General features: G+C 47.5%; 1 protein-coding gene across 2 annotated transcripts in view; it reads right to left on the bottom strand.

Moving 5' to 3' along the window:
• Positions 1-27,921, bottom strand: part of ARHGEF37 (Rho guanine nucleotide exchange factor 37) — an 81,393-nt gene that overhangs the window by 599 nt on the left and 52,873 nt on the right. Inside the window, exons 13-14 of one of the 2 annotated variants that reach the window (XM_060093617.1) lie at positions 23,949-25,742; positions 21,176-22,964 (exon numbers count right to left, since the gene is read on the bottom strand). The exons of the other annotated variant lie outside the window; for it this stretch is intronic. Of the exons in view, the coding sequence (XP_059949600.1) occupies positions 25,533-25,742 (210 nt within the window). The 3' untranslated portion in view covers positions 21,176-22,964; positions 23,949-25,532. Of the gene's footprint in view, positions 1-21,175; positions 22,965-23,948; positions 25,743-27,921 lie in introns of those variants that run through there. 2 annotated transcript variants of the gene reach the window in all.

Genomic DNA, 27,921 nt, shown 5'->3' with positions numbered 1-27,921 from the left:
GGGCAGAGAAGTCCCAGGCTGCTGTACTAGGCTCCTGGGGAATGGGGTGGAGGGAGAGGAGGGGGAGGGGATTGCCAGCAACTTGGTGACTGACGGCTTCAGGCCAAGGTAGGCGGCACTGATGCCACCATCTCAGCCCTGCTTCCTGCCCACCTGCTGGCTTCTGCCAGCTTTCTGCCTCTCTAGAGCATCTGGGGTCAAGACAAACCTGGGTACAAATCCTGACTCCCCCATCTGCTCACTGTGTAACCCTGGCAAATCATTAACCTCTTCTAACTTGATTTCTTTGTCTGGAAAATGAAGATGATAAGAAATAAGTTGTAAGGATCAGGTTGAATAATAGCATAGCATAGAGCGGTAGCCAGCAAGTTATAGGCTGTAGACCAAACCTGGCTCACTCCGTATTTTTGTATAACCTGCAAGCTAAGAATGGAATATTTCTAAATGGTTGGGGGAAAAAAAATCAAAAAAGGGTAATATTTCCTGACACTGAACATGATATGAAATTCAAATTTCCGTGTCTCTAAATAAAGTTTTGTTGGCACACAGCCACACCCATTCATTTATGTATTGTCTAGGGCCACAGAACTGAGTAGTTGGGACAAAGATTGTATGTGGCGCTCAGTGCCTAAAATACTTTCTGGCCCTTTACAGAAAAAGTGTGCCTACCCTGGGCATGGGTTTAAGAGTACAAACTACCTGGGTTCAAATCTCTGTTCTGTCACTTACTAATTTTTGACACTAATTTTGTGACATTTAATCCATATGTGCCACAATTTCTTCTTCTGTAAAATGGGAATAACAATTGTGATTAGGGGTTGTTTTAAGGATTAAATGAGTTAATATTTGTAAAGCACCAGGACCAATGTCTACATGCAGTATTATGTAAATAAACAAAGAAGATCATGTATATGAGGAATTAAGCAATGATCTTGTGTTATGGATTTGGTTGGAAGCAAAATCAGAAGGAATGGTGGCTTTATCCCTGATACCGTCCTGGGCAACATTTTTTTGGTCGGACACGTGAATGAAGACATCTGAGGTAAGACAGTGGAATGCACGGAGGGTGTGGATGGGAGTGCTTGCGGGAGGACGGAATTGGATTCCTAGAGACCCTGTCAGGAACAAATGCACTGACTATACAGGTGACAATTTGGAGGGCCAAGCCTACATGCGGCCAGTTACTCTACAGAGATATTAATATGTGTTTTGTCTTTTGGGGGTTTTGTTTTTTGTTTGTTTTGCTGCTATTGAACATTAAAAAGAACGAGAGCTGGTTTCTTGTCTCCTCCTTGACCACCTCACCTCTCCAAGAGGACAAGATTTTGCATTCATGGAGTCTTGAAAAGAAGTTGAAAGTGGAGGCATTTCTCCCAAGGTGGAAGAGGGTTTGGAAGACTTGAGGTGAGCGAGGAGACATGACATAGTAGTGGCATGTATGACATCCATTTTAATACAAAGCATAACGCGCTAAAACAAAGTGAGTACAATCTCAGGCCACGTTAATATCAATAGAAGTAGGTCTTGTAGAAAGAGGGAGGTGATGTCCTTCCATCTACTCTGGCCAGCGCACGTCCTATCCTGGGCAATTTAAGAGGGATGTGGACACATTTGGTGGTATCCCCATACCTTCTCATCAGTTGCACTGGGTTCTTCCCCACCCTCATCATCCCTGGCCCATAGGAACAGTTGATAAATGCCAGTAGCTCCTGTCTTCCAATCATTCTCAATTATGCAGAGCTCACTCACTCTTCCCTGGTGAAAGCGGGCCTGGAGGATGAGTCCTGCTTCAGATCAAAATTTCTACTTTATCAGCAGCTACAAAGACATTAACTTGATCCCTGGGTGCAAAGTTTAGCTTGTTCGGCATCTCCTAGAATCACCTGGCCTTAGGAGATCCTGCTTAGGCCCCAGTGGTCTCAGAGACTGGGTGGCCCATCTCAGTCTTCAAGGACCCCTGCCATGTGCCTACAGCCTGATTTCCCAACCTTACCTTCCACTACTCCCCTTTACACTTGTATGACTCAGCCAAAGGAGAGCACAGTTCAGCTTTTTCAAAAGCACGTGCTATCTTAGTCGTTTTTTTGGTTGCAAGGGGCAGAATGCCAACTCAGATGAGGTTCACCAAGAAAGGAAAGTTTATTGGCTCATGTGACTGGGATGTACACTGCTGTCTGGCATCAGGCCCAGTTGTATCCAGCACCTTAGGATCTCTCTGTCTCAGTCTCCAGGCTCAGTGTTAGCTTCAGTCACAGACCAACGTTCCCCTAGGAAGTTGTAAAATGGTTGCTGAAAGCTCCAGACTCAAATCTGGAGCTCAATAACCCTGGTAGAAATAGAATTTCACTCCCCCAAGAGTTTGAGCCCAAGGCTCAGGAGATGGCTCTCTGGCAACAGACTGGGGTTATCCCAAATCAAGTCCTGTGGCAAGAGGCACTGAACACAACAATTGAATAGGCCCAAGTCACATGCCCCAAGATGTAGGGAAAGAGACCCCATTAAGAGCTGGGGGTACAATTAGGGTCCGTGTTTCTTATACCCATGACTTGAGAGTGGGAAAGAGTGGTTCCTAAAGGACATTGCATTCTGTGATTAGAAGCAGTGGAAACAGGTGATGGGCAGGCAATAGCACATGCCGATCACCACACATGCTGTACCATTCCTCCTGGCAACCTAGGGATTTGGTATCAGTCTGACAGAGAGCAAGGGAAGTAAAGCCAGGAAAGGCACCTCTGGATGTTGGAGGGAAAGTCCTGCATTTCTTTAGGACACCTTGCTGGCTCTGGGAGGGGACTGGAAGAGAGGATGAAGGAGCCATGGGGAAGATTTTGAAATTTAAAAGTTGATCTTCCTGCAAAGATCATGACTAATGAAAAGAGAGATGCCTCTGGAGCCTGGGCCCAGAATCAGGGAGGGAAACCCAGGAAGCTGGGGAGGAACTGTGCAGCATACACTACCCCACATCCTTTTTCCCCCTCCAGCCTTCTTTGAAGAGCCCTATACTGTTCAGGTGTCCACTCAGCCCAGCCTCAGGGTGAATCATGATTGCTCCAAGCCTATCATGATGCCCCACCCTCTTGCCAACAACTGGACTAGGTATGAATGTGTGATGTAATTCTGACCAATGATATGCCGGGGCCTTTTCAGAACCATTTTCTTTACTGACAAAAAGAAACACATAGGAAGACACAGACCATTCCCCTATGCTGGACACTGTCATGTCTGGAAGTGCAGCAGCTATCTTGTAGCCAAGAAGAGAGCCAGCCTGAAGGCCATGTGATGCCTGAAGAGCACAGAGAAGAAAAATGGAAAGAACCTGAGCCTTTGCTTATGACACTGAGCCACTGAATTAACCAATCCTGGAAACATCCTACTTTGGACTTCTTAGAGTGCAGTGTAATAAGTTATCCTTCTTGCTTAGGCCAATCACAATGGAGTCCTCTCTTACTGTAGCCACAGCACACTAAGTGACTCACATAGGCTTTGCTTTATTGAAAGAGTATCTGAAGAGAGAGGACATTTCCAACACTGGGTGTTAAGGCTCTAGGCAAGCCGCACAGCCACTCTGGGAAGTGCAGGGTGGTGGAAAGAGGATGTGCTTTAGAGACTCATATGCCTAGATCCGTCACTTATTAGCTGTGTGCCCTTGAACACATTCATTCACCTCTCTAGGCCTCAGTGTTTTCTTCTGTAAAATGGGAAGAATAACCTGTACTTCATCGAGTTGTTGTAAGGATCGAAAACGTGTACAGAGTTCTGACATACAACTATAACGGTCACATATGGAAGGATCGCTTTTGTCTGTACGTCACTGGACCAGGATCTCAATGATGTCCAAACAAACAATGACTGATAAAGCGTGATGATACTTTACCAGAACCTCCTCAGAAGCTTCTTGAAAAATCTGGATTCCTGGACTCCATCCATGGGGATCATGATTCAGTAGATTTGGGGTAGGATCTGTGTATTAGTCTGGACCCTTTCTTTCTTTCTTTCTTTTTAATATTCCAACCCCTTTATTTTTAGAGTATCAGCACCACTCCCAGAAAATTAAGTTCACAGCAGTTTCTGGGTACCATGATTTTTTGGGGAGAAAAACAAAGCTCTCAGGGTGATACCTATTATCCCCGTATTCAACTTCCCCTTCTGTGCTCTGCAACGGGAGAGGCCACAACAGTGAGAGGCCCGCGTATGGCAAAAAACAAAAAAAACAAAAAAGGGGAAATTTACACACAGAGACAGATGCCTAGAGAGGGACGACCATGTGAAGACACAGGATAATAACATCTACCAGCCAAGGAACATCTGAGGATACCAGAAACTAGGAACCCTTTGAAACCATCAAGATGCCAGTTTTCTCATATGGACACCAAGGGGGGAAGTGGCGGGGTGAGGGTGGGGGTGATAGTCTGGACCCTTTCAGTTGCAAGTTGCAAAAACCCAACTCAAACTGGCTGAAGCAAAAGAAAAAAAAAGACAGAAAGAAAGAAAAGAAAAGAAAGAAAAAGAAAAGAAAAGAGTAATTTATTGGCTCATACATTTGAATAGCCCAGAGGAATAAACTTCAGACCTGGCTGGACCTAGGTGCTCATAACATGTCATGAGATTGCTCTATCTCTCTCTCTCTCCCCTCTCATCCCTTGTCATGATTTGCCTCTGTGTTGGTTTCATTCTTAGCCAGCAGTCCCAGGCTGATGGCTACCAGCCTAGAGCCTCTGAAAAAAGAGAACATCTCTTCCCCTACAGCTCTGCCAAAATCCTGGGGCTGCCTGCTCCAGCCTAGCTTTGACCCCTGGGCTGATCCCTGTGTGATTGGCCCGGCCTGGGGAACAGGCTTGCCTCTGGAGACCACCCAAGCTACATGGGGCCATGTGAGGCAGTGACAGCTCTCTAAGGTAACCTAGGGGCTCTTCTCAGAAGAAGAGGAAATGGGTGCTGAGCAGACAAACACGCTACAGGTCTCAGAATCTGTATTTTTTACCCAGTCACCTGGTTGATTCTGATGCACAGGCAGGTTTGGGAATGACTGCTGGACCGATCACTGGTTTTAGGACTCACTAGAGCCATGGAATCCCTCTCCTCCTAGAAAATCTTAAACAGGAGAAAATAAACAAAACAGATATCCCAAAATGGCCCTGTCCTAGTGGAAGGAGGGGTTTGGGGGCCTTCTGTCATCCCCCAAGCAGCCCCTAAAGCCCCCCCCCCCCCCCCCGCCAAGGGTTCCCTTGAGCTCCCTGATTTTGCTGTTCTCTTTTGCTCTGACTCTTCAGCCCTGCATTTGGTGCAGTGGACTGGGTGGGGTGGGAGGGGAGTCTCAAAGAGCTCACCTAATGCTGTCCCCGCTTCCAGCCCTCGCCCACGCCTCAGCAGCCAGTGCCAGAGGAGTAAATAGGGACAGGAAGGGCCAGTGGCTGACTTAGAAGGCGCGTCAGACATGCCACATCGGATGCTTCTAGCTTTGAAAGCCCATCCTGGCCCAAGGCCAAATGGCTTCATGGGCTCTGCAGAGCGCTGGGCCCTGGGGCTGCGTGGGCGTTGATGACCCGCCTGTCTGCCGGTGACAGAGGGGATGGCGGCAGGACTGCATTAGTGGTAGCAGAGGGAGATGCTACAGGGACACACTGGCTGGGGAGACGTGGCAGAGGATGAAGTCAATTTCACACTTTATTAGTCAGTCTGGGGCCAACTGAGGCCATCCTAAAACTGGGCTGAAGCCCCGACTCTCCCTCCTCCCTTCACCAGCAAGAAAGGCCTTTATCACCTGAAACTCTTCTTGTTGAAGGAGCAGTATTTTTTTCTACTCAAAACCCCATAGCATTCAAACAAGGAGTTGGGATCCTTTTTATTCTGCAGCAGAACAAACCTGAGGGGTGAACAAATCTGATGTATGTGTGTGTGTGTGTGTGTGTGTGAGGCGAGGGGGGGAAGTGGTGTTGAACCACGTTGTTTATTTATTCATACATTCATCCCTTACCTATTCAACAGACATATATTGAGAGCTTACTATGTGCCCGGTGCTCTGTGTAATAAAGCATAATGTCCTCAGGGAACCCTCATTCATTCCCCAGCTTTTCACTGAGCACCTACCAGTTACCTGACACCATGCCAAGCTCTGGGGATGCCATGTGAATAGGTAGACACAGCCATTGCCTTCTTGGAGCAAGGGAGAGACCCTCAAGTAAGAAGGCAATTTCAACAGAGAGGGATAAGGACCCGAGTAGAGGCACCACAGGAAGAGCACTGGAACCAAGGAAGGAACGCTTCCTGGAAGAAGTGATATGCCTCTGAGACTTGAAGGATGACTTGGACAGGGGACGGAGGAGTGGGAAAGGGTGTACCACCAGGTGAAGGAGTGAGTGTGAAGGGGGCCAGAGAGAGAGCGGTGCAGATTCAGCTCAGCCAGAGCACAGAGTTCAAGGAGGGGAAGGGATAAACAGCAGCCAGACCATGAAGCCGTGGTCAAGAACCCTGGAAGAACCTCCAAGAGCCCTGGATTCAGATCTGTGTTTCTGAAAGCTGACCCTGGTGGTGGCCCTGTGAAGGATGGAAGCCTGGGGGTTCGCTGGCAGTGGGGATGGTGAAAAGTGGGTGTCTTTGGGAGTTCTGAGTGATGGCATGCTCTGGGGGGCGGGGTGGTTCTCTGTAGGCCAGAGGTTGAGTACTGGAGACAAAGACTGTACTGGGAGTCAGATGAAGCTGGGTTCAGAACCTGCTCTGTTCTTAACACCTATGTGACCTTCAGCAAGTATCAATACCTGTACCTCTCTGTGCCTCCTTCATAAAATGGGACTCTATACCCATCTACTGAGATAATAGTGCATGGAAAGACATGCACACAGGGTTTCTGTAAGGGACATGAAAGAGCTTGCGAAGACAATGGGAAGAACTCAAAACTCAGTCCATAGGAAAATATCTCAATGCAATCTCGTCTGCTTCCTGCCTTCTTTAAAGCAATCATAGATCCAATGTTTTTTCCTTATAACCAGTGTTGAGATCCTAGCTCTGGACCTCTCTTTGTGGCTTTTCTGGACACTTGACTTCTTGAAGCCTCAGTTTCCTCATCTGTAAAATGGGGGTGACAATATCAACTTGGTAGGGCTGTTGTGGGGATGGACTGAGAAGATGTGTGTAAGGTGCTTAGCACAATGCTTGGTACATAGTAGGTGCTGAATAAACAGTCAGGATTCTCATTAATATTTTCCATTCTTATCATCACTCACACAGGAAACATGAGCACTTCCTCTGTGCCAGATCCTGTGCTGGGCATCAGAGACGAACTGAAAATAATAAAAATGTCTGTAAATGTTTATTAAATGCTTACCCGATCTAATGGCTTTTTATGTCTGTGTACATAGATGTTAATTAATTAAATCCCCATATCAATCCTATGCTGTACCTACTATTATTGTCGACTCCATTTTACAGAAGAGGAAGCTGATGCTCAGAGTAAGTGGACAACTTTCCCAAAGTCACACCATGGGCGAGGGAAGTTGGATTTGATCCTGCTTAGTCCGGTTCCTGAGTCCACACATGATGCCACCCAGCCTCTCAAGGGTCGGCCATCCAGTGAGCCGCTCGGGACCTCCTCAATTATGAGTGACAGCTACTCCACACAGTGGTCAAGCACTCTGGCATCTGACTGCCTGGGTTTGAAGCCCAGCGCTGCTGCTTAGCGTCTGTGTGAACGTGAGCACGTTATTTAACTTCTCTGTTCCTCTGTAGAGCGAGTGACAGTAACACCCTCATAGAAATGTGCGAGGTGACAGCCTAAATGAGATAGTGCATCCAAAGGCTTGGCCCAGTGCCTGGCACACACAAGTGCTCGAGAATGTTGGCTATTATTTTGAAGCAAAAGGAGAATTTACTGGTGCTCATAAACAAACTACAGAAAGGATGGGGTGGCACTGACTTTGGGTCACCGAACTGTGGGACTTGAACACTACCAGAGGGTGTCTTTTGGTCTACCTGTGACTCTGTCTGTGTCTCTTTCTCTTCACTCATTCTCTGTTGCTGTCTTGTTCTCTCTCCCACCCACCTGTCCTTCCTCCCTCCCTCACTTTCTCTCTTCTCTTCCCATACCGGCTTCATTCTCTTGGGATCATGTTCCCAAGATGTGGGACCATGGGCCTCAAGTAGGATTGCCAGTTAAAATACAGGGCACCTGGGCTTCCCTGGTGGCGCAGTGGTTGAGAGTCCGCCCGCTGATGCAGGGGACACGGGTTCGCACCCCGGTCCGGGAAGATCCCACATGCCGCGGAGCGGCTGGGCCCGTGAGCCATGGCCGCTGAGCCTGCGCGTCCGCAGCTTGTGCTCTGCAACGGGAGAGGCCACAATAGTGAGAGGCCCGCGTACCGAAAAAAAAAACAAAAACAAAAAACAGGGCACCTAGTTAAATGTGAATTTCAGATAAACTAGGAATCATTTTTTAGTACAAGCATGTTCCATTTGGGACATACTAAAGGTTATTTGGATTTAGGATTGAAAAAGATGGATAAAATCCTTATCCATCTTACTTTCTAATGAGGGAAGCAGACAACAAACAGATAAACTAGAAAATAGGAGGGAGTGGTACAGTCTCTAATGACAGTAAGACAGGGTGATGAATAGTGAGTGCTGGGGTCAGGGTAGGAAGGGTTGGACACTAGCCAGATGGAGTGGTCAGCGAAGGCATCACTGAGGAGCTGACCTGTGTGGCAAGAAGCCAGCCAAGGGCAGATCTGGGGGAAGAGTATCCCAGGGAAGGGAAGGGCCAGTGCAGAGTCCCTGAGTCACGAAGGAGCGTAGGGTAATTGAGGGACAGAAAGACAAAAGCAAGTGTTGGCCGTATCACAGTGATCAAGGTGGAAGGTGGTACATGGTTTGGTGGGAGGGAAGCAGGGCCCATCACACGGCCCGGTTAGGTCTGAGTAAGGAATTTGGGTTTTGTTCAGTTTTAAAAGGCGTGACATTCTCTAATTTACTTTTTTCGAAGGATCACTTTGACTGTTCTATGGAGAGTGGGTGAGGGGGAAGCACAGGGGTGGGAACTGAGAGACAGTCCAGAGGCTCCTGCAGAAGCATAGGGGAGAGAAGAGGAGTGGAGGTGCTGGAGAGGGGGCAAGTGGACAACTTTCAGGAAGGTTTTGGAGGTAAAGTTGACAGCCCTTGCTGAAGGACTGAACATGGAGGGCTGCGAGGAAGAGAGCAAGTGGAGTAAATCCCAGCTTTGTTGGCGTTACCCCTTACAGGAGCCTAAGGAAGCATGACAGGCAGTGATACAATTCAAATTCCATATTTGGTTTTATTAAAAATAATGTAGGGACTTCCCTGGTGGCGCAGTGGTTAAGAATCTGCCTGCCAGTGCAGGGGACACGGGTTTGAGCCCTGGTCTGGGAAGATCCCACATGCTGCAGAGCAACTAAGCCCATGCACCACAACTACTGAGCCTGCGCTCTAGAGCCCAAGAGGCACAACTACTGAGCCCGTGTGCCACAACTACTGAAGCCCGCGCACCTAGAGCCCGTGCTCTGCAACAAGAGAAGCCACCGCAATGAGAAGCCTGCGCACCGCAACGGCGAGTAGCCCCCGCTCGCCACAACTAGAGAAAAGCCCATACACAGCAACAAAGACCCAACGCAGCCAAAAACAAGTAAATAAATAAATAAGTAAATAAAATAACATTAAAAAATGTATTACGTGCATATTGTAATACATTAAGAAAAACAAAAACTACGTTATAGTCACAATACAAACTGCAAAAAGTAAATCTGGACCAGGTGCTTTTGGCTGGTATCTGTCCCCTCCAGGTGGGGATGGAGACACCAGACTCCTAAGGGGAGTGTCATGCCTTGGAATCTCTGGCCTGGGACGTGGCCAGCGGGGTGGTGTGAAGGGGAAGAAAATAGATGTTGAGATTTTTCCAGTTGTGCGCGTGTCACTGTATTTTTCTTTTATGTTCTGCCTCAGCTTTTGGTGAGGAATGGGGGAAGGTTGAGAAAGAATTTGAGGAAAAAAGTTTAGAAATGTGGGGGGAAAGAAAATAGGGGGTAGGTATACTCACAAAGGCATATCAGCAAGGCTGTCTCCCACTGCTTGGCCTGGGGCTATGAGGAAGCTTCCTGGGAGGATGAAGATGAAGTAATTCAAGATGGCGAGCTCTAATCACCAGGGAGTATCGGAGGACGTGGTCACATTACATTCCCAGGGGAACAACCTTTGGCCTCTTAAGACATCCACTTGCTTTCAGTTTGGAAAGAGCTCAGGCAGTGAGGGGCTATTTTTTCAGAGCCTGAGGTGGTGAAGGGTCAGGAACACAGACGTTAGAGCAAAGGTTGAAAGTACAAGGAGTGTTAGCACAGAGAAGACTCGGGCTGGGGTCACTGCTGGCAAAGCTTAGGAGGAATACTTTGGAGGAGGTGGGAGCCAGCAAAAATGGCTGTGTCTTCGAGGATCAATCATTTAAGCAGCACTCATATGTCCTAGTCTGCCAAAACCTCCACGCGTGATCCCATTTCGACATTCCAACAGCCCTCTGAGGTACAACTGTTTCCTGGTTTACCCACAAAGAGGAAAGTGAGGTTTTAGAGAGATGAAGTAACTTGTTCAACGAGGTCCCACAGCTGGTGAGTGCGGAGTCAGGATTTGAATTTGGACGTTTTGCAATGTGAAGTCTGGGCTCCTGGGCTTCCCTGGTGGTGCAGTGGTTGAGAGTCCGCCTGCAGATTCAGGGGACACGGGTTCGTGCCCCAGTCCGGGAGGATCCCACATGCCGCGGAGCGGCTGGGCCCGTGAGCCATGGCCGCTGAGCCTGCGCGTCCGGAGCCTGTGCTCCGCAACGGGAGGGGTCGCAACAGTGAGAGGTCCGCGTACCACCACACACAAAAATAGGTTTAAGGTATATATCACTGTTTAAAATTGCTCTCTGAGGGCTGGGCTTCCCTGGTGGCGCAGTGGTTGAGAGTCCGCTTGCCGATGCTCCGCCTGCTGATGCAGGGGACGAGGGTTCGTGCCCCGGTCCGCGAGGATTCCCACATGCCGCGGAGAGGCTGGGCCCGTGAGCCATGGCCGCTGAGCCTGCGCATCCGGAGCCTGTGCTCCGCAACGGGAGGGGCCACAACAGTGAGAGGCCCCGCGTACCGCAAAAAAAAAAGAAAAAAAGTCTGGTCTCCTGACTACCACAGCCTCTTCATCCCAGACCCTCTCCCACGTCCAGCCCATCTTGCTCCCTGGGTTCAATCCTGTCATCAGATGGGAGGGTTTCCAGCAGCTCTGGCCCCCAGGGCTCAAAATGAAGTCACTTATGTCCAGCTCTCAATCCTGCCTCCTGCCAGGATCTTTGTATTTTTAGTGGACCTGATCCTTAAGTCCCCAGGACCTGGTACCTGAACCTCAACCCAAAGACTGGGATCCTACTGCCTGCTTTCTGACCTAGCCTTGATCTCTGTCCTGCCTGGACACAAGGTGATAGCTGTCCTCAAGGGCCCCATTATGGTTCTGGACACCTACTGCTCATCCCCACGTCTCTGGGGAGTGTGCCCTGAGATCACTGTGACCTCCCAACCTCACAACTCCTTCCCCTGACTCGTCCTTCTTCCTAGCCCTGGCAGCTGGAACTGTGTTGCCAGCCCCAGCTCTGCTCCAGGGGAGAGGCCTGGGGCTCAGCACTAACTAGACACCAGCTTATCCTACAGAATAAGGTCCACAGTGCCTGGTTGCTGTTGCGATTTGAGTTTTCTTGTTTGTTTTTGTTTTTCTTTAGTTCGCAGGTCTTGAGAGCTTCTTATATGCCAGCACTGGATTAATCACATAAAGTGGATTCCCTCACATAACCCTCAAAAAGCCCTGTGAGAAGTGAACAGAAGCTGTGGTGATTGCTAGTAGTGCACTAGCCTTTCCCCAGACCAAAGGCTCTGCTGATGTGCCTGGAATCACTGAGGCCCCAGAATCAAGACAAGCAGGCTTTTTCCTGGCCAGAAGCCTCATCTCCACTTCCTGTCTCACTGACCGGGGGCTCACTGTCCCTCCTGAGCCAGGGCCAGACTCGAGGCACTGTGGCTGGAAGGAGGTGACCCTCTCCTCCTGCCCACAGCCTGGCTCTCCTCTCACACAATGGCCCTTGGGTCTCCTCTGTGTCCGTCTTCTCTGGGCCCTGCAGAACAGCTTCAGTTGGCCCAAACAAGGGCTGCTTGGCAGATTCTCACAGCCACTGACCCTGGAGCGTGACCCACTCAGCTGCTGTCTATAGCTGAAGACACTTCCAAGAGATCTGGGTGGGGAGGGCCGGACTGTTCCCTGACCCAGGGAAGGTACAGCAGACCTGGTGATGGTCCCAATCTTCTCTGAGGGCTCGGCAGCCTGAGGGGCAGAGGTACCTAGGAGCCCCCCAGCTCTACTACCCACTCCCTCCCTGTATCCCTAGCTGCTGAGCTGCACAAGAGTCACTGACCAGTCAGAGAGAGAACCACTCCATGCCTTGTGAACAGAGGGACTTAGGGAGGAAGTTACACAGGTGAAAGAAGATCCTAGAAGCACCACAGGGATTAACAACAGCAAAAAGACACTAGTCTTCAGGTTGGAGGAACGCAGGGAAGAGGCAGTGTTATTAGGGCCCAGTATCTGAAGCTATCTGACAGAAACTGGAAGTATAGCCAGGCCTGTCCAACGGGACCTAAGACCAAGAGGCAAGGACCATCCAGTGGAAGCGGGAACCATGGAGAAGACCAGCTAAGGCAGAGATGCTGCCTGAAGCAGAGAGAGGGAGAAATACCTGGGGTTCTCCCCTCCTTCCCCCTGCCAGTGCCTCCCATTGGACAAACCCACCAGAAAACCAGCGAACAAAGGAGCCTGGGCAATGTAGTTCCCTGAAGTACAGAGCTGAGCTGGGCAGGGAATAAATGTGAGAGCAAGCAAGCAAATAACCAACCTCTGAGATGTGAGCTGCTCAGAAGGGGTGGATGCGAGTCCTATGCCCACTCTGGCCCAATCCTCCTAAGGCTCAGGGCTGTCCCAAACCTGCAGCCACTGAGCTCTCTTTCTACTCACAGGCCTCAAGGATGCCCAGACCCCTGATGACAGGCAAATGGGCCCCAAACAGGGAAACCAGAACCACCCTGAGGTATCCTGGAAGCATGGTGGCGGCCTGAGACCTAACTGAACAGCATTAGCTGGTGCTCCTGAGCCCAGCATAAGTCAGAGCCCTCAAGGACAAATCTGATCTCACCCTCTCTTTGTTCCTGAATCTGACAGTGGAGGCTCCAGCAAGGAGCCTTTGTCCCCAAAGCTTCTGGGTCCCCTTGGAACACCCTGAGAAGATGCTCCTGGATGTAAAGGGCCCTGAGCCTCTGACCAGAGTTGCTGCTCCAGCGCATCTGCATGCCTGATTATTGCCTGAGTACCTCCCTCACTTGTCCGGGTGCAATGGACTGCAGAAAGCCCTCTCGCTGGGGAGAGGCAGGAGAATCTGGGCCACTCCTGCCCAAGATTGGGATTGCCCTGGAAGGGGAAATCTGCCCACCCTGACCCAGATGCAGCACCAGGGAACCCGACAAGGGAAAGTCCCAAGAATGCTTTTGGGGTGTGACAGCAGCCTCTGAGGGAAGGGCTGTATCCAACCTCTACCAGGCCCTCAGGAGCCGGAACCAGGGGGCTTCATCTACATAAGGGAGTAGCCAGGCCTTGTCACCATCCCATATATATAGAGAAAGACAGGCCCTGCAAACCTTCCTCCAAATGTCATGCCATCTTTTCTAAAGTCCCCATAATAATATTTATTGAGTGCTAATGAGCCAGGTGCTGGGCTAAGCGATATTATATCAGTATCTCATTTATTCCTCAAAAAACCCTTGTGAAATAGGTACTATGGAGATCCTCATGGGTGGTCAGAAAATATGGCCCACGATCGAATAAATGTTTGATGACAACAATAGTAACAAGAGCAGAAAACGAAACAGTGCTCCCCAGAGATCCAAGGAAGGAAACTTAACGTCTAATGAAGTAGTGAGTGAAGTGGAGACACATGACGGCATTTCACAGGAAACAGATATGAAGCTAATTCTTCAGAGGAGATGCTCTACCAGGGCAGCCAACCCACACTCTGTGCCAGAAGATGCAAAAAGGGGGACCGGTTGTGACCCACACAATCTCCACACAGATTTCACATCAAAAATCAAAACAAAACCCTGGTTTCTGGCTTCTCTTGAAAAATCAGAATCTCTGGCACCACTGGGCCCTCATTCTGATGTGGCAACAGTGGTTGAAGCCAAGAAGCTGCAAGCTCCTTAGATGGAATATATACGCTCTGGTCCACCACAGTCCCTGCCACTCCCTAATGTCTCTCACCGGGCCCTTCCTCTCATTTGCACCACCTGCCCAGCACCCTGGGCATTTCAATTTGCTGAGGTGGCGCCTCCCAGCCCGATCTCACGGGATTCGTAGAGCCCTGCTGCCACCTAGTGGTCAGAGTTCACATATTCCCTCCCTGCACAGCCGTGACGCTCCTGTTGTGATCCACCATCATTCACAAGTGTTTCATTTAACCCTCTCACTCCCCCTGTCAGAACAGGAATTGTACCCATTTTACAGATGAGAAAAACAGAAAACAGAAGTTCAAAAATTACTGATAAGAAAACAGAAGAGCAAGGTTAAGTGAGTGTATTGTTAAGGAACCCAGCTCCTCGGGATGTTGCCAGGAGTGGAATCCAGCTCTTTCCTTACCCCCCAGTCCAGGTATTTGAGTCTCTGCCCTACCACAACAGATCCTAAAATGACTTTTCCACGCTGGAAGGTAAGGCCTGGTAGAGGAAGCCAGCGACTCCTTGAGAAAAGCCGGAATTCTACAGTGAGTATTTTGGGGGCTGAGTAGGGAGGACAACGCAGGCTGGGGGCTCTCACCAAACTTCTCCACATGCAGAAACCATAATAAATGAGTTTGCTACTTGCCTATGGCCAAGAGGGCCTTGAACTCAGGGGCTTTAATGTCAAGTGCTGGGCACTTCTCATACTACTACACTGCCTCTCTGGGCCTGAGAAGGCCTCCCCTTCCCTTTTGCTTCCCCCAACCCTACTTATCCCACAAAGCCAGCACCTGCCCCACTTCCTCCAGGAAGCCTCCCTGACCACCTCAGCGACCCCAAAACTCTTCCTTGTCTGAGCACCTATGAGCCTGGTCCATAGCACCCTTCTGGGGCTTACGGCATCCTGCCTTGTGGTGCCAGGTAACTGCCTGATGCTTGTCTGTCTTTTACAGCTGGATGGGAGATTCCTTGGAGGTAGGTTTTAGTATTCCCATCCCATCTGGGCTGTTTATCTGAGCAATGTGTATTGAACATCTATTACTTGAGGCATGTGACAGATGCTTAGGGAGATTCCAGAATGAACCAGAACTTGTATCCTAAAACACAACTCTGGGCGTGTCACTCCTCTGCTTGAAACCCTTTAGTGTCCCCCACCACTGCCCTCAGGATAAACCCCAAATCTCCTTACCATGCAGACCTCACTAAGCCATCTCGCACTGTACCCACCACCCTTACACACACCCTGTGTTCCAGCACTATAGCATTTTAGTTCCCTGATGAGCTGTGCTTGCTCTTAACTCTGGGCCTTTGCATGTGCCCTCCCTCCCACCTTCATCTAACCTGTTACCCATCAGCTTGGATATCACTTCTTCCAGGAAGCCCTCTTAGCCACCAAGTCTGAGTCAGGGGCTGGCCTCTCCCCTGGGCTCTGGTGGCACCTGTTATCACCCTATCCTAACAATTAACACTGTGTTTAACTGTTGCCTTTCTGCCTCCCTCATCAAACTGTGGGCTTTGGGAGGGCAAGGCCCCGGTCTCTCTGACTTCTCACTGCATCCCCAGCAGCTAAGGCCAAATCCTGGAGGCACCAAAGATGTGCAGTAGACACTCACTAAATGAGCACATGAATAAAGGAGGTGCCATTTTTATCTATGGCAAATATCTAGTGAACAAATGTCACACTGGGGTATCTGACCATCCAATGGTTAGAGTCACACAAATTTCAGCGGCATTTCATCTTCAAGTCCTTTATTCCCAGTAGTTGACATCAGTTATTCACCAAGCTAGACTCACCACATTAACCACGAATTTGCTCATCTTTCCTTTGATATTGTAATCTTGTCCTCATGTCTAAAACTAGGTTGGAACCCAAGAGATTAAAGAGGTCTCAGTCTGTCGCAGGGAGCAAGGGGCACCCTTGTGGATCAGTCTTCACCTCCCGGAAGTCTTGTTCAATTCACAAATACCTTTGTTTGTAAGTCTAATATGTGGCAGTCCAGCATTGAAATACATAAGACACAGGGCAATGGTTCTACGTATTCGGAGGGGGAAAGGCACATTACACAGAGTCCCCTGGAGAAAATTCAGGCCATTCTCCATCTTCTCAATTATGCATTTTCTCACCTTTCAGTGACTTTTAATCTCATCTCCTAGGAGAAACCATTACCCATGTGCTACTGAATACATTGTTATTTTTCCTCATGAGATAGATTTGGTTCCAAGAATATTTCAGTTTTCTCCCTTATGCCTACAAGAATATCCAGTTTTGTTCAGGTCCCTTTTAATGGCACTTAATAAATGTACATTCTGGGGCCTGACAGAACAGGCTGTCCTATTTCAAACCTCCTCTCAAGCTGCCTGTTTTTTTTTTTATATAACTTTTTTTAAAATTAATTATTTTTGACTGCGTTGGGTCTTTGCTGCTGCGCGCAGGCTTTCTCTAGCTGTGGCGAGTGAGAGCTACTCTTCGTTGCGGTGCGCGGGCTTCTCATTGCAGTGGCTTCTCTTGTTGCAGAGCACAGGCTCTAGGCGCGTGGGCTTCTGTAGTTGTGGCACACGGGCTTAGTTGCTCCGTGGCATGTGGGATCTTCCCGGACCAGGGCTCAAACCCGTGTCCCCTGCATTGGCAGGCGGATTCTTAACCACTGTGCCATCAGGGAAGTCCCTTTTTATTTTTAAATAACTTCTAAAATTATTTTGGCTGCGAAGCTGCCTGTTTGAAACATCTGAGCAAGTACAAAGTTTGGATGGGGCCCGTCCTAGCTAACAGCTTGTGACCATTTCCAACCCCAGGTCTATCTCGTCCACCACTGTGTGTCTAGAGCAGAGGTCCCCAACCCTGGCCACACACTAGAAATACTTGAGGAGCTCTCTGAATTCCTGAGGCTGGGCCACACCCCACACCAATTACATCAGCATCTCTGAGTGGGATCCTGGCTTCAGTCATAGTTAAAGCTGCCCCGGTGCAAGCAGTGGGCAGCCACGTTGAGAAGCCCTGAGCTAGGTTTCTAGCACACCGTAGGCTCTCATTAAGTATTATGGAACCACAGTTGGATTTCCTGTTTTATTATCTGTTCCCCTGTGCTTCCTGTTTGTATCAGAACTCTGAGCAGGGAAGAGAAAGGAAAATGAGTCATGAGCATCTTGGAGAGTGAATTTGATGCTAGGAGAGGGATTGAAGGGACTGAGTTTTGCATTATGTATGCAGCCTTCACACTTTCACAAGCCCAGAGGAGGTAAGTTACAGACTGACAAAGACATGTATAGACTTTTAAAGGCTCTCCAAATACCAGAGCTAACAGTTTTAGGCACTACAGTTATAATACAGAGATGTTCCTGGAATTAAGTCTAAACTGCCACATATTTTTACACACACTCTAAGGTGGGTTGGTTCCAAAAAATTTTTTTTTCCAAAAATGTTTTATTTGTAGCTACTTGGCTAATGGTCATGGTTGTAATATATATATATTATTTTTAAAAAACATCTTTGAGTATAATTGCTTTACAATGTTGTGTTAGTTTCTGCTGTATAACAAAGTGAATCAGCTATATGTATACATACATCCCCATATCCTCTCCCTCTTATGCCTCCCTCCCACCCTCCCTATCTCACCCCTCTAGGTGGTCGCAAAGCATGGAGCTGATCTCCCTGCGCTATGCAGCTGCTTCCTACTAGCTGTCTATTTTACATTTGGTAGTGTATATATGTCAATGTTACTCTCTCACTTCGTCCCAGCTTACCCTTCCCCCTCCTCGTGTCCTCAGGTCCATTCTCTACGTCTGTGTCTTTATTCCTGTCCTGCCCCTAGGTTCATCAGAACCTTTTTTTTTTTTTTTAGATTCCATATGTATGTGTTAGCATACAGTATTTGTTTTTCTTCCTGACTTACTTCACTCTGCGTGACAGACTCTAGGTCCATCCACCTCACTACAAATAACTCAGTTTCGTTTCTTTTTATGGCTAATATTCCATTGTATATATGTGCTACATCTTCTTTACCCATTCATCTGTCAGTGGATGCTTAGGTGGCTTCCATGTCCTGGCTATTGTAAATAGTGCTGCAATGAACATTGTGGTACATCACTCTTTTTGAATTATGGTTTTCTCAGGGTATATGCCCAGTAGTGGGTCATATGGTAGTTCTATTTTTAGTTTTTTAAGGAACCTCCATACTGTTCTCCATAGTGGCTGTATCAATTTACATTCCCACCAACAGTGCAAGAGGGTTCCCTTTTCTCCACACCCTCTCCAGCATTTACTGTTTATAGATTTTTGATCATGGCCATTCTGACCGGTGTGAGGTGATACCTCATTGTAGTTTTGATTTGCATTTCTCTAATGATTAGTGATGTTGAGCATCTTTTCATGTGTTTGTTGACAATCTGTATATCTTCTTTGGAGAAATGTCTATTTAGGTCTTCTGCCTATTTTTGGATTGGTTTTTTTTTTTTTTTTACATTGAGCTGCATGCGCTGCTTGTATATTTTGGAGATTAATCCTTTATCAGTTGCTTCATTTTCAAATATTTTCTCCCATTCTGAGGGCTGTCTTTTCGTTTTGTTTACGGTTTCCTTTGCTGTGCAAAAGATTTTAAGTTTCAGTAGGTCTCATTTGTTTTGTTTTTATTTCCATTACTCTAGGAGGTGGGTCAAAAAGGATCTTGCTGTGATTTACGTCATAGAGTGTTCTGCCTATGTTTTCCTCTAAGAGTTTTATAGTGTCTGGCCTTATACTTAGTTCTTTAACCCATTTTGAGTTTATTTTTGTGTATGGTGTTAGGAAGTGTTCTAATTTCATTCTTTTACATGTAGCTGTCCAGTTTTCCCAGCATCACAGTACCATACTGTCTTGATTACTGTATCTTTGTAATACAGTCTGAAGTCTGGGAGCCTGATTCTTCCAGCTCCAGTTTTCTTTCTCAAGATTGTTTTGGCTATTCGAGGTCTTTTGTGTTTCCATACAAATTGAGAAAATTTTTGTTCTAGTTCTGTGAAAAATGTCATTGGTAGTTTGATAGGGATTGCACTGAATCTGTAGATTGCTTTGGGTAGTATAGTCATTTTCACAATGTTGATTCTTCCAATCCAAGAATATGGTATATCTCTCCATCTGTTTGTATCATCTTTAATTTCTTTCATCAGTGTCTTATAGTTTTCTACATACAGGTCTTTTGTCTCCTTAGGTAGGTTTATTCCTTAGGTATTTTATTCTTTTTGTTGCAATGGCAAATGGGAATGTTTCCTTAATTTCTCTTTCAGATTTTTCATCATTAGTGTATAGGAATGCAAGAGATTTCTGTGCATTAATTTTGTATCCTGCTACTCTACAAAATTCATTGATTAGCTCTAGTAGTTTTCTGGTAGCATCTTTAGGATTCTCTATGCATAGTATCATGTCATCTGCAAACAGTGATAGTTTTACTTCTTTTCTGATTTGGATTCCTTTTATTTTTTTCTTCTCTAATTGCTGTGGCTAAAACTTCCAAAACTATGTTGAATAACAGTGGTGACAGTGGGCAACCTTGTCTTGTTGCTGATCTTAGAGGAAATGGTTTCAGTTTTTCACCATTGAGAACGATGTTGGCTGTGGGTTTGTCATATGTGGCCTTTATTATCTTGAGGTGGGTTCCCTCTATACCTACCTTCTGGAGAGTTTTTATCATAAATGGGTGTTGAATTTTGCCAAAAGCTTTTTCTGCATCTATTGAGATGATCATATGGTTTTTCTCTTTCAATGTGTTAATATGGTGTACCACATTGATTGATTTGCGTATATTGAAGAATCCTTGCATTCCTGGGATAAATCCCACTTAATCATGGTGTATGATCCTTTTCATGTGCTGTTGGATTCTGTTTGCTAGTATTTTGTTGAGGACTTTTGCATCTATGTTCATCAGAGATATTGGCCTGTAGTTTTCTTTTTTTGTGTGACATCTTTGTCTGGTTTTGGTATCTGGGTGATGGTGGCCTTGTAGAATGAGTTTGGGAGTGTTCTTTCCTCTGCTATATTTTGGAAGAGTTTGAGAAGGATAGGTGTTAGCTCTTCTCTAAATGTTTCATAGAATTCACCTGGGAAGCCATCTGGTCCTGGACTTCTGTTTGTTGGAAGATTTTTCATCACAGTTTCAATTTCAGTGCTTGTGATTGGTTTGTTTATATTTTCTCTTTCTTCCTGGTTCAGTCTCAGAAGGCTATGCTTTCCTAAGAATTTGTCCATTTCTTCCAGGTTGTCCACTTTATTGGCGTATAGTTGCTTGTAGTAATCTCTCATGATCCTTTGTATTTCTTCAGTGTCAGTTATTACTTCTCCTTTTTCATTTCTAATTCTGTTGATTTGAGTCTTCTCCCTTTTTTTCTTGATGAGTCTGGATAATGGTTTATCAATTTTGTTTATCTTCTCAAAGAACCACCTTTTAGTTTTATTGGTCTTTGCTATTGTTTCCTTCATTTCTTTTTCATTTATTTCTGATCTGATATTTATGATTTCTTTCCTTCTGTTAACTTTGGGGTTTTTTCATCCTTCTTTCTCTAATTGCTTTAGGTGTAAGGTTAGGTTGAGATTTTTCTTGTTTCTTGAGGTAGGATTGTATTGCTATAAACTTCCCTCTTAGAACTGCTTTTGCTGCATCCCATAGGTTTTGGGTAATCGTGTTTTCATTGTCATTTTTTCTAGGTATTTTTTGATTTCCTCTTTGATTTCTTCAGTGATCTCTTGGTTATTTAGTAGTGTATTGTTTATCCTCCATGTATTTGTATTTTGTACAGTTTTTTTCTTGTAATTGGTATCTAGTCCCATAGTGTTGTGGTTGGAAAAGATACTTGATACGATTTCAATTTTCTTAAATTTACCAAGGCTTGATTTGTGACCCAAGATATGATCTATCCTGGAGAATGTTCCATGAGCACTTGAGAAGAAAGTGTATTCTGTTGTTTTTGGATATAATGTCCTATAAATACAGATTAAGTCCATCTTGTTTAATGTGTCATTTAAAGCTTGTGTTTCCTTATTTATTTTCATTTTGGATGATCTGTCCATTGGTGAAAGTGGGGTGTTAGAAAGTCCCCTACTATGATTGTGTTACTGTCGATTTCCCCTTTTATGGCTGTTAGCATTTGCCTTATGTACTGAGGTGCTCCTAGGTTGGGTGCCTAAATATTTACAATTGTTATGTCTTCTTCTTGGGTTGATCCCTTGATCATTATGTAGTGTCCTTCTTTGTCTCTTGTAATAGTCTTTAAAGTTTATATTGTCTGATATGAGAATTGTTACTCCAGCTTTCCTTTGATTTCCATTTGCATGGAGTATCTTTTTCCATCCCCTCACCTTCACTCTGTATGTGTCCCTAGGTCTGAAGTGGGTCTCTTGTAGACAGCATATGTACAGATCATGTTTTTGTATCCATTCAGCCAGTCTTTGTCTTTTGGTTGGAGCATTTAATCCAGTTACATTTAAGGTAATTATCGATATGTATGTTCCTGTTACCATTTTCTTAATTGTTTTGGGTTTGTTTTTGTAGGTCTTTTCCTTGTCTTGTGTTTCCTGCCTAGAGAAGTTCCTTTAGCATTTGTTGTAAAGCTGGTTTGGTGATGCTGAATTCTCTTTAACTTTTGCTCATCTGTAAAGGTTTTAATCTCACCATCGAATCTGAATGAGATCCTTGCTGGGTAATCTTGGTTATAGGTTTTTCCTTATCATCACTTTAAATATGTCCCACCACTCCCTTCTGGCTTGCAGAGTTTCTGCTGAAAAATCAGCCATTAACATTATAGGGATTCCCTTGTATGTTATTTGTTGCTTTGCTGTTGTTCTTGCTGCTTTTAATATTTTTTCTTTGTATTTAATTTTTGATAGTTTGATTAATATGTGTCTCGGCATGTTTCTCTTTGGGTTTATCCTGTATGGGACACTCTGTGCTTCCTGGACTTGATTGACTATTTCCTTTCCCATGTTAGGGAAGTTTTTGACTATAATCTCTTCAAATATTTTCTCAGACCCTTTCTTTTTCTCTTCTTCTTCTGGGACCCCTACAATTCAAATGTTCGTGCATTTAATGTTGTCCCAGAGGTCTCTGAGACTGTCCTCAATTATTTCCATTCTTTTTTCTTTATTCTGCTCCCTGGCAGTTATTTCCACCATTTTATCTTCCAGCTCACTTATCCGTTCTTCTGCCTCAGTTATTCTGCTATTGATTCCTTCTACAGTATTTTTAATTTCAGTAATTGTGTTGTTCATCACTGTTTATTTGCTCTTTAGTTCTTTTAAATCCTTGTTAAATGTTTCTTTTTTTTCTGCATTTTTTTTCTGAGATTTTGGATCATCTTTATTATCATTACTCTGAATTCGTTTTCAGGTAGGTTGCTTATTTCATCTCATTTGGTCTTGTAGGTTTTTACCTTGTTCCTTCATCTGTAACATATTTTTTTGTCATTTCTGTTTTTTTTTTTTTTTTTTTGGATGGGTGGTGCTCTGTTCCTGTCTTACTGGTTGTTTGGCCTGAGACGTCCAGCACTGGACTTTGCAGGCAGTTGGACAGAGCTAGGTCTTGGTGCTGAGATGAGGTCCTCCAGGAGGCCTCACTCCAATTGATATTCCCTGGGGTCTGAGGTTCTCTGTTAGTCCAGCAGTTTGGACTCAGAGCTCCCACCACAGGAGCTCAGGCCCAACTTCCAGCCTGGGAACCAAGATCCCACAAGCTTCATGGTGTGGTAAAAAAAAAGAAGAAGAAGAAAAGGAGCAGTACAAGATCAAAGAATAAAAAACAAAATAAAATTAGAAAGATAAAAAATATATTAGGAAAAATAATGAATCAACAAGGTAAAACAGAACCCCAATCTAAAAGAGGAAAAAAAAAAAGCCTTGGCTATGTGGGCAGAGTTTAGGCAGGGGTGGAACTTAGGCAGGGGTGGGGTTTAGGGTGGGTGGGGACCTAGGCAGGTAGGGGGACATTCAAGCACGGGGCAGGGCCTGTGCTTAGGATCTGCGCAGAGGAGAGAGGCAGCACGTGGAAAGGGGGGCCTCTGGAGTGTGGAGTTCCGGAGTTTGGGGGTAGGGCCCTGAGTGAGGGTGTGTGGGTGGGGTTTAGGCCCAGCACATTGGACGGGGTCTCTGAGTGTAGAGGTAGGGCCCTGGGTGGGGTTGTAGGGCCAGGGCTCGGGCTTTGCACGGCAGGAGGGAGGCTCCAAGGGTAGAGGATTAGGCCCGGGAGCCCAACGGGGCTCCAACTGACCACGTTCCCTTCCGTTCCTTCATGCCCCTACCCCACCATCTCCCCCAGGGTCTCCCCCATCACAGCTGGACCCCTAACCATGGGTGGGTCCCGCTGGGTGTAGGAACTCCTCCCCTCCCTTAGCCACCCTTCAGGGGTGCTGGTCCCGGAGGTCCGGCCTTTACTTTTGCTCCCTCTTCCCTCCCTCCCACTCCCTCAGGACCCACGCGGCTGGAGGGGTCCTCGGTGGGCAGAGGATCAGGCCCAGAATCTCAGCAGGTTCCTGGGGGCCTAAGTGGGTAGGGGAAACCTGGCCATGCTCCCTTTTGATCCTCTGCCCTCCCAATGGGTCCCCAATTTCCCTCTTTGGGCATGGGATCCCTTCCCCTCCCCCAGCCGCCCCTCAGGGTGCCAGTCCCCTCCCGCCTCCACTTCTCCTCCCCCTTCACTCCCCCCATGCCCCACGTCCTACCCGGTCACTGTAGGTTCCTCCCGTCCCCTTAGATGTCCGTGGTCGCCCACTGGTGCCCGGTAGGTGCCCTAGTTGTGAGGAGACGCGAATTCCGCGTCCTCCTAGTACATCATCTTGACTCTGCCCTCTCTGTAATATATTTTTAAACGATCTGTAATTTGTTTTAAAAGTTACAATGGATCACCTTTTCTTTCTCCTGTGAATCTTGCAATTTATGTGAGCCCCAAGTTACAACCTAGAGATGATGATCCAATAGCGGCTGCACCCAAATTTGCCCCAGCGGTCAGTCTTCCTTGAACAGGAACTGTTTTGAGGGGCTTCAATTTCTAAGTTCTAGAAAGGGATGACAATAAGTTTGATCTCACCAAGTTCAAGAGTTTGTTTACCTAGATTGCAGTGTTGGGAGGGATCCTGGGTTTATGGGAAAGGATGCCACAGTGATTAATAATGTCCATCATGGCCATGGGCATGGCGAGTGGCCAGCCGATGGCTGGGGCCATCCTGAGACCACTTCCTAGACATCCTGCAATTTACATTTATATCACACTTCACGACTTGCAAGGAGCTTCCACATCCTTAGCATCATGTCATTCTCACCACAAGCCTATGAGTTAGGTCTTTATAGATGGGAAAACTGAGGTTGTGTCCTATGTCTGAGGGGCCACAGCCAACTGACATCACCTCCACTGTTGCCTCCAAGCCCTCAGCAGCCTCCTGAAACCACTGGGGGTTCCACTGGCTCCCCTTCTTCCAGAAACAGGAAACCAAGTCATTACCCACCCACCAGGCCTTTAGTTACCTGCTTCACAGAGTTTCCTCTATGACTTGCATACCCCTCTGTCTCCTAATCCAGAGAACACAGCAGCAGTGTACAACTTCTGCTAACAGCCTCACACACCCCACCTAACACACCCTCAAAAATCCCCTCTTCCCTGGAGCAGCCTCTGCATTTGCCTTAACACATTCCAGAATCGTGACTTGCTCACACCTACTCCTTGGCACAGCCAAAAGTCTCCTGGGAACCTCTCCACTGCCCCAACAAGCCCTCGTTCCCTTGCTAGAGAGGGCTCCCAGGGGTTCATTGCCCAAGATAACTCAGCTCCCAGCATGGAGAAATAAAAGCTGACTGGTCGGCTGTTGTATCTCTTTATACCACAGGAAGGAAGTGAACTGCCAGGCCAGGCGGTTCTGGACTCTCCAGTGTGCCTCCATGCAACCACACGGCGCACAGGTAAAGCTCACCTGGGTGACCCACTCCCATGGGCAGGAACAGACGGGGCACAGGTAAGATTGGCCATAAGCAAGTCCTGGCCAATCAGCTGTGACCTGCCATCCCAGGTGTTGTGACTCAGGTTGGAACGCCCTCTCCATGCAGACATAATGAGCCGTCCTGGTTGGAGCCTTTCATGTCCACCCACGCCAGGCACTCTGCAAGGCCCACCTACCTCTTCTGGCTGCCTTCTGGGTACCCTTCACCCCACCCTGACCTGATTTCCCCATCCACCCCACCTTCTCTTTGCTTCTTTTCCCTCCCAGGGTCACAGCCTCTAAGCCTCTTGGAACATGGGCTCCAAGCAGGGCACCCTAAGAGGGAAGACTCCAGCCCCACAGAGCTGGACCTGGGGCCCTGGCCAGGAAGCTGGAAGGCACATAGCCCCTCTGTCCGTTCACTTCCACAAGGCTCCATTCTGGGTTCCCCTTCTTGTCCTGGGCCTCCAGGACAGTCACCTGCTGGCCTGCCTGCAGACTCACTTCATGGCTGCTTCTGGCCACAAAGGGGTACACTGCCACCACCTGAAACACACGGGGAGTGACACAGAAATGGTCAGGGTGGGAGGACACACAAACCTGACCTAGAGAAGCTGTTTATCCTCTTCCCTCCCACCCGACTCAGTCCCCATCGCTGAGCAGTCATTGCCTCCCAAATACATCCTTTGTCCAAAGCCATTGGCTACTTCTGCTACTCCCACTGCTAATAGCTACTATGTGGCAGGCTCTTTGGTTTTGATTTTCACAATTCTATAATTCTGTTTGCCCCATTTTTCAGATAAGGAAATTGAGACTCAGAGAAGTCAAGGAACTTATTCAAAATCACAGAGCAGTGAAGCTGGCCTGTCTGACCTCAGAAGGGGTGCTCTCAGTCCACTGCTGCCATCTCACTGAGCAGGGGACTCAGCATCCCTTCCCACCACCCTCCTCAGATCAAAGGGTGTCATCTGCCCAGGCCAGTTTCCCAGCTTGGAGGAGAGACAGGAAGGAGGTTAGGTGACTTTGTTGAAAGGCAAAAAAAAAAAAAAATTGGAGGAGAGGGCATTTGTTAGGCTGATATTTCACCTCCCTGGGCCTCATTCTCATCATCTGTGAAATGGAAGTAATGATATCCTTCCCTCCAGGTAATTGTGGGAATTTAATGAATGGATGCCTGTGCCTGGTACATAGTAAGGGCTCAACAAATGCAGGCTGTTTTCGCTATTTTTACCATGACTTTTACTACTGTGTGCCAAGGCTCAGGAACCGTCAGGGGCAAGGGGGAACTGGGATGACCCCATGTGAGTCCCACTGAGCAGCCCCATGACCAAAGAGGAAGCGGCTGCTGTGTCTTGGCAGATGGACGGCTGAGCTCACCACGTGAGCCCCTGGGCGGGTGTTCTGGGACACTACCCACACTGGCGGCCACTGGGACTGAGTTGGGTGGCCAGGCTCTCTGGAGGGATCCCTGTGGGTTCTTTGCTGATGGGTGGGTATGTCCAACAGGAGGCAGCCCTGGTGTACCACTTCTAGCTAAGGCTCCCAGCACTGGCCTGAGAGCCTTCCCAGCATGTGCCACAGCTGTACATAACAGCTTCCGCAGGCTGCTATGCAGCCCTCCTGCAGCCCACTCCAGGCTCCCCCAGCCACCTAGCCTGCGGCATCCCCTGGCTATTCACTGCAAGCCTCTGGGCTCCCACCCCTCAGCCTGGGTCCTTTCTGTTGTTCATCCATCACCTGTGAAGCTCCTCCTTTATAACTGTGAGTGCAGCCTCCATTTACTGAGGCTCACATGTGCCAACCAGCTAACTACCTCAATCAGCCCTCACAGTGACCCCACTAAGCTTCTGCCCCGAAAAGCCTTCCCAACACTTTTTTGTTTTGAGATATAATTCACATGCATACATTCACCCTTTCAAAGTGTACAATAAAGTAGTTTTTAACATGTTCCCAAGGTTATGCCACCGTCACCATTATCTAATTCCAGAACATCTTCATCATCTCAAAAAGAGACCCTAGAGCACTTAGCAGTCACTTCCCATTCCCCCTGCCCCCAGCCTCTGCCAACCACTGATCTACTTTCTGTCTCTATGCAATTGTCTATCCAGGACATTTCGTATAGAGAATCATACATTACATGGCCTTCTCTACCGAGCTACATGTGGTAGCATGTGTCGGCACTTCATTCTTTCTTATGGCTGAATAATATTTGATTGTGTGAATGTGCCACACTTTGTTAATTCCTTCATCTCATTGTTGTGGCCTCTCCCGTTGCGGAGCACAGGCTCTGGACGTGCAGGCTCAGCGGCCATGGCTCACGGGCCCAGCCGCTCCGCGGCATGTGGGATCCTCCCGGACCGGGGCACGAACCCACGTCCCCTGCATTGGCAGGCGGACTCTCAACCACTGCGCCACCAGGGAAGCCCTCCTCCCATGGCTTTTAAGGGAAAGCCAACAACCTCACCAAGGCCACAGGCCCTGCTGGCTGGCCCCGCCCACCTCTCCAGCCCACCGCCCTCACCGTCCCAGCCCCACTGGCTCCACTCAGTTCCTCACTCACCCTGTCCTCCCCGGCCCTGGGCCTTTGCATTCACTGGGCATGCTTTCTGGGAAGCTCTTCCCATCCACAACCATTTATCCAATTACTTCCTAACCACCCTTCAAATCTGAGCAAAAGCATGATTCTTCTCAGAAAGACCTTCCCTGAACCTCTCCCACACCTAAG

The sequence above is a fragment of the Mesoplodon densirostris genome, chromosome 3 (genome assembly GCF_025265405.1).
Source record: "Mesoplodon densirostris isolate mMesDen1 chromosome 3, mMesDen1 primary haplotype, whole genome shotgun sequence".
NCBI classification, from domain to species: domain Eukaryota; kingdom Metazoa; phylum Chordata; class Mammalia; order Artiodactyla; family Ziphiidae; genus Mesoplodon; species Mesoplodon densirostris.
The sequence above is the reverse complement of the archived record's forward strand: the minus strand, read 5'-3'. Positions and strand labels throughout refer to the sequence as shown.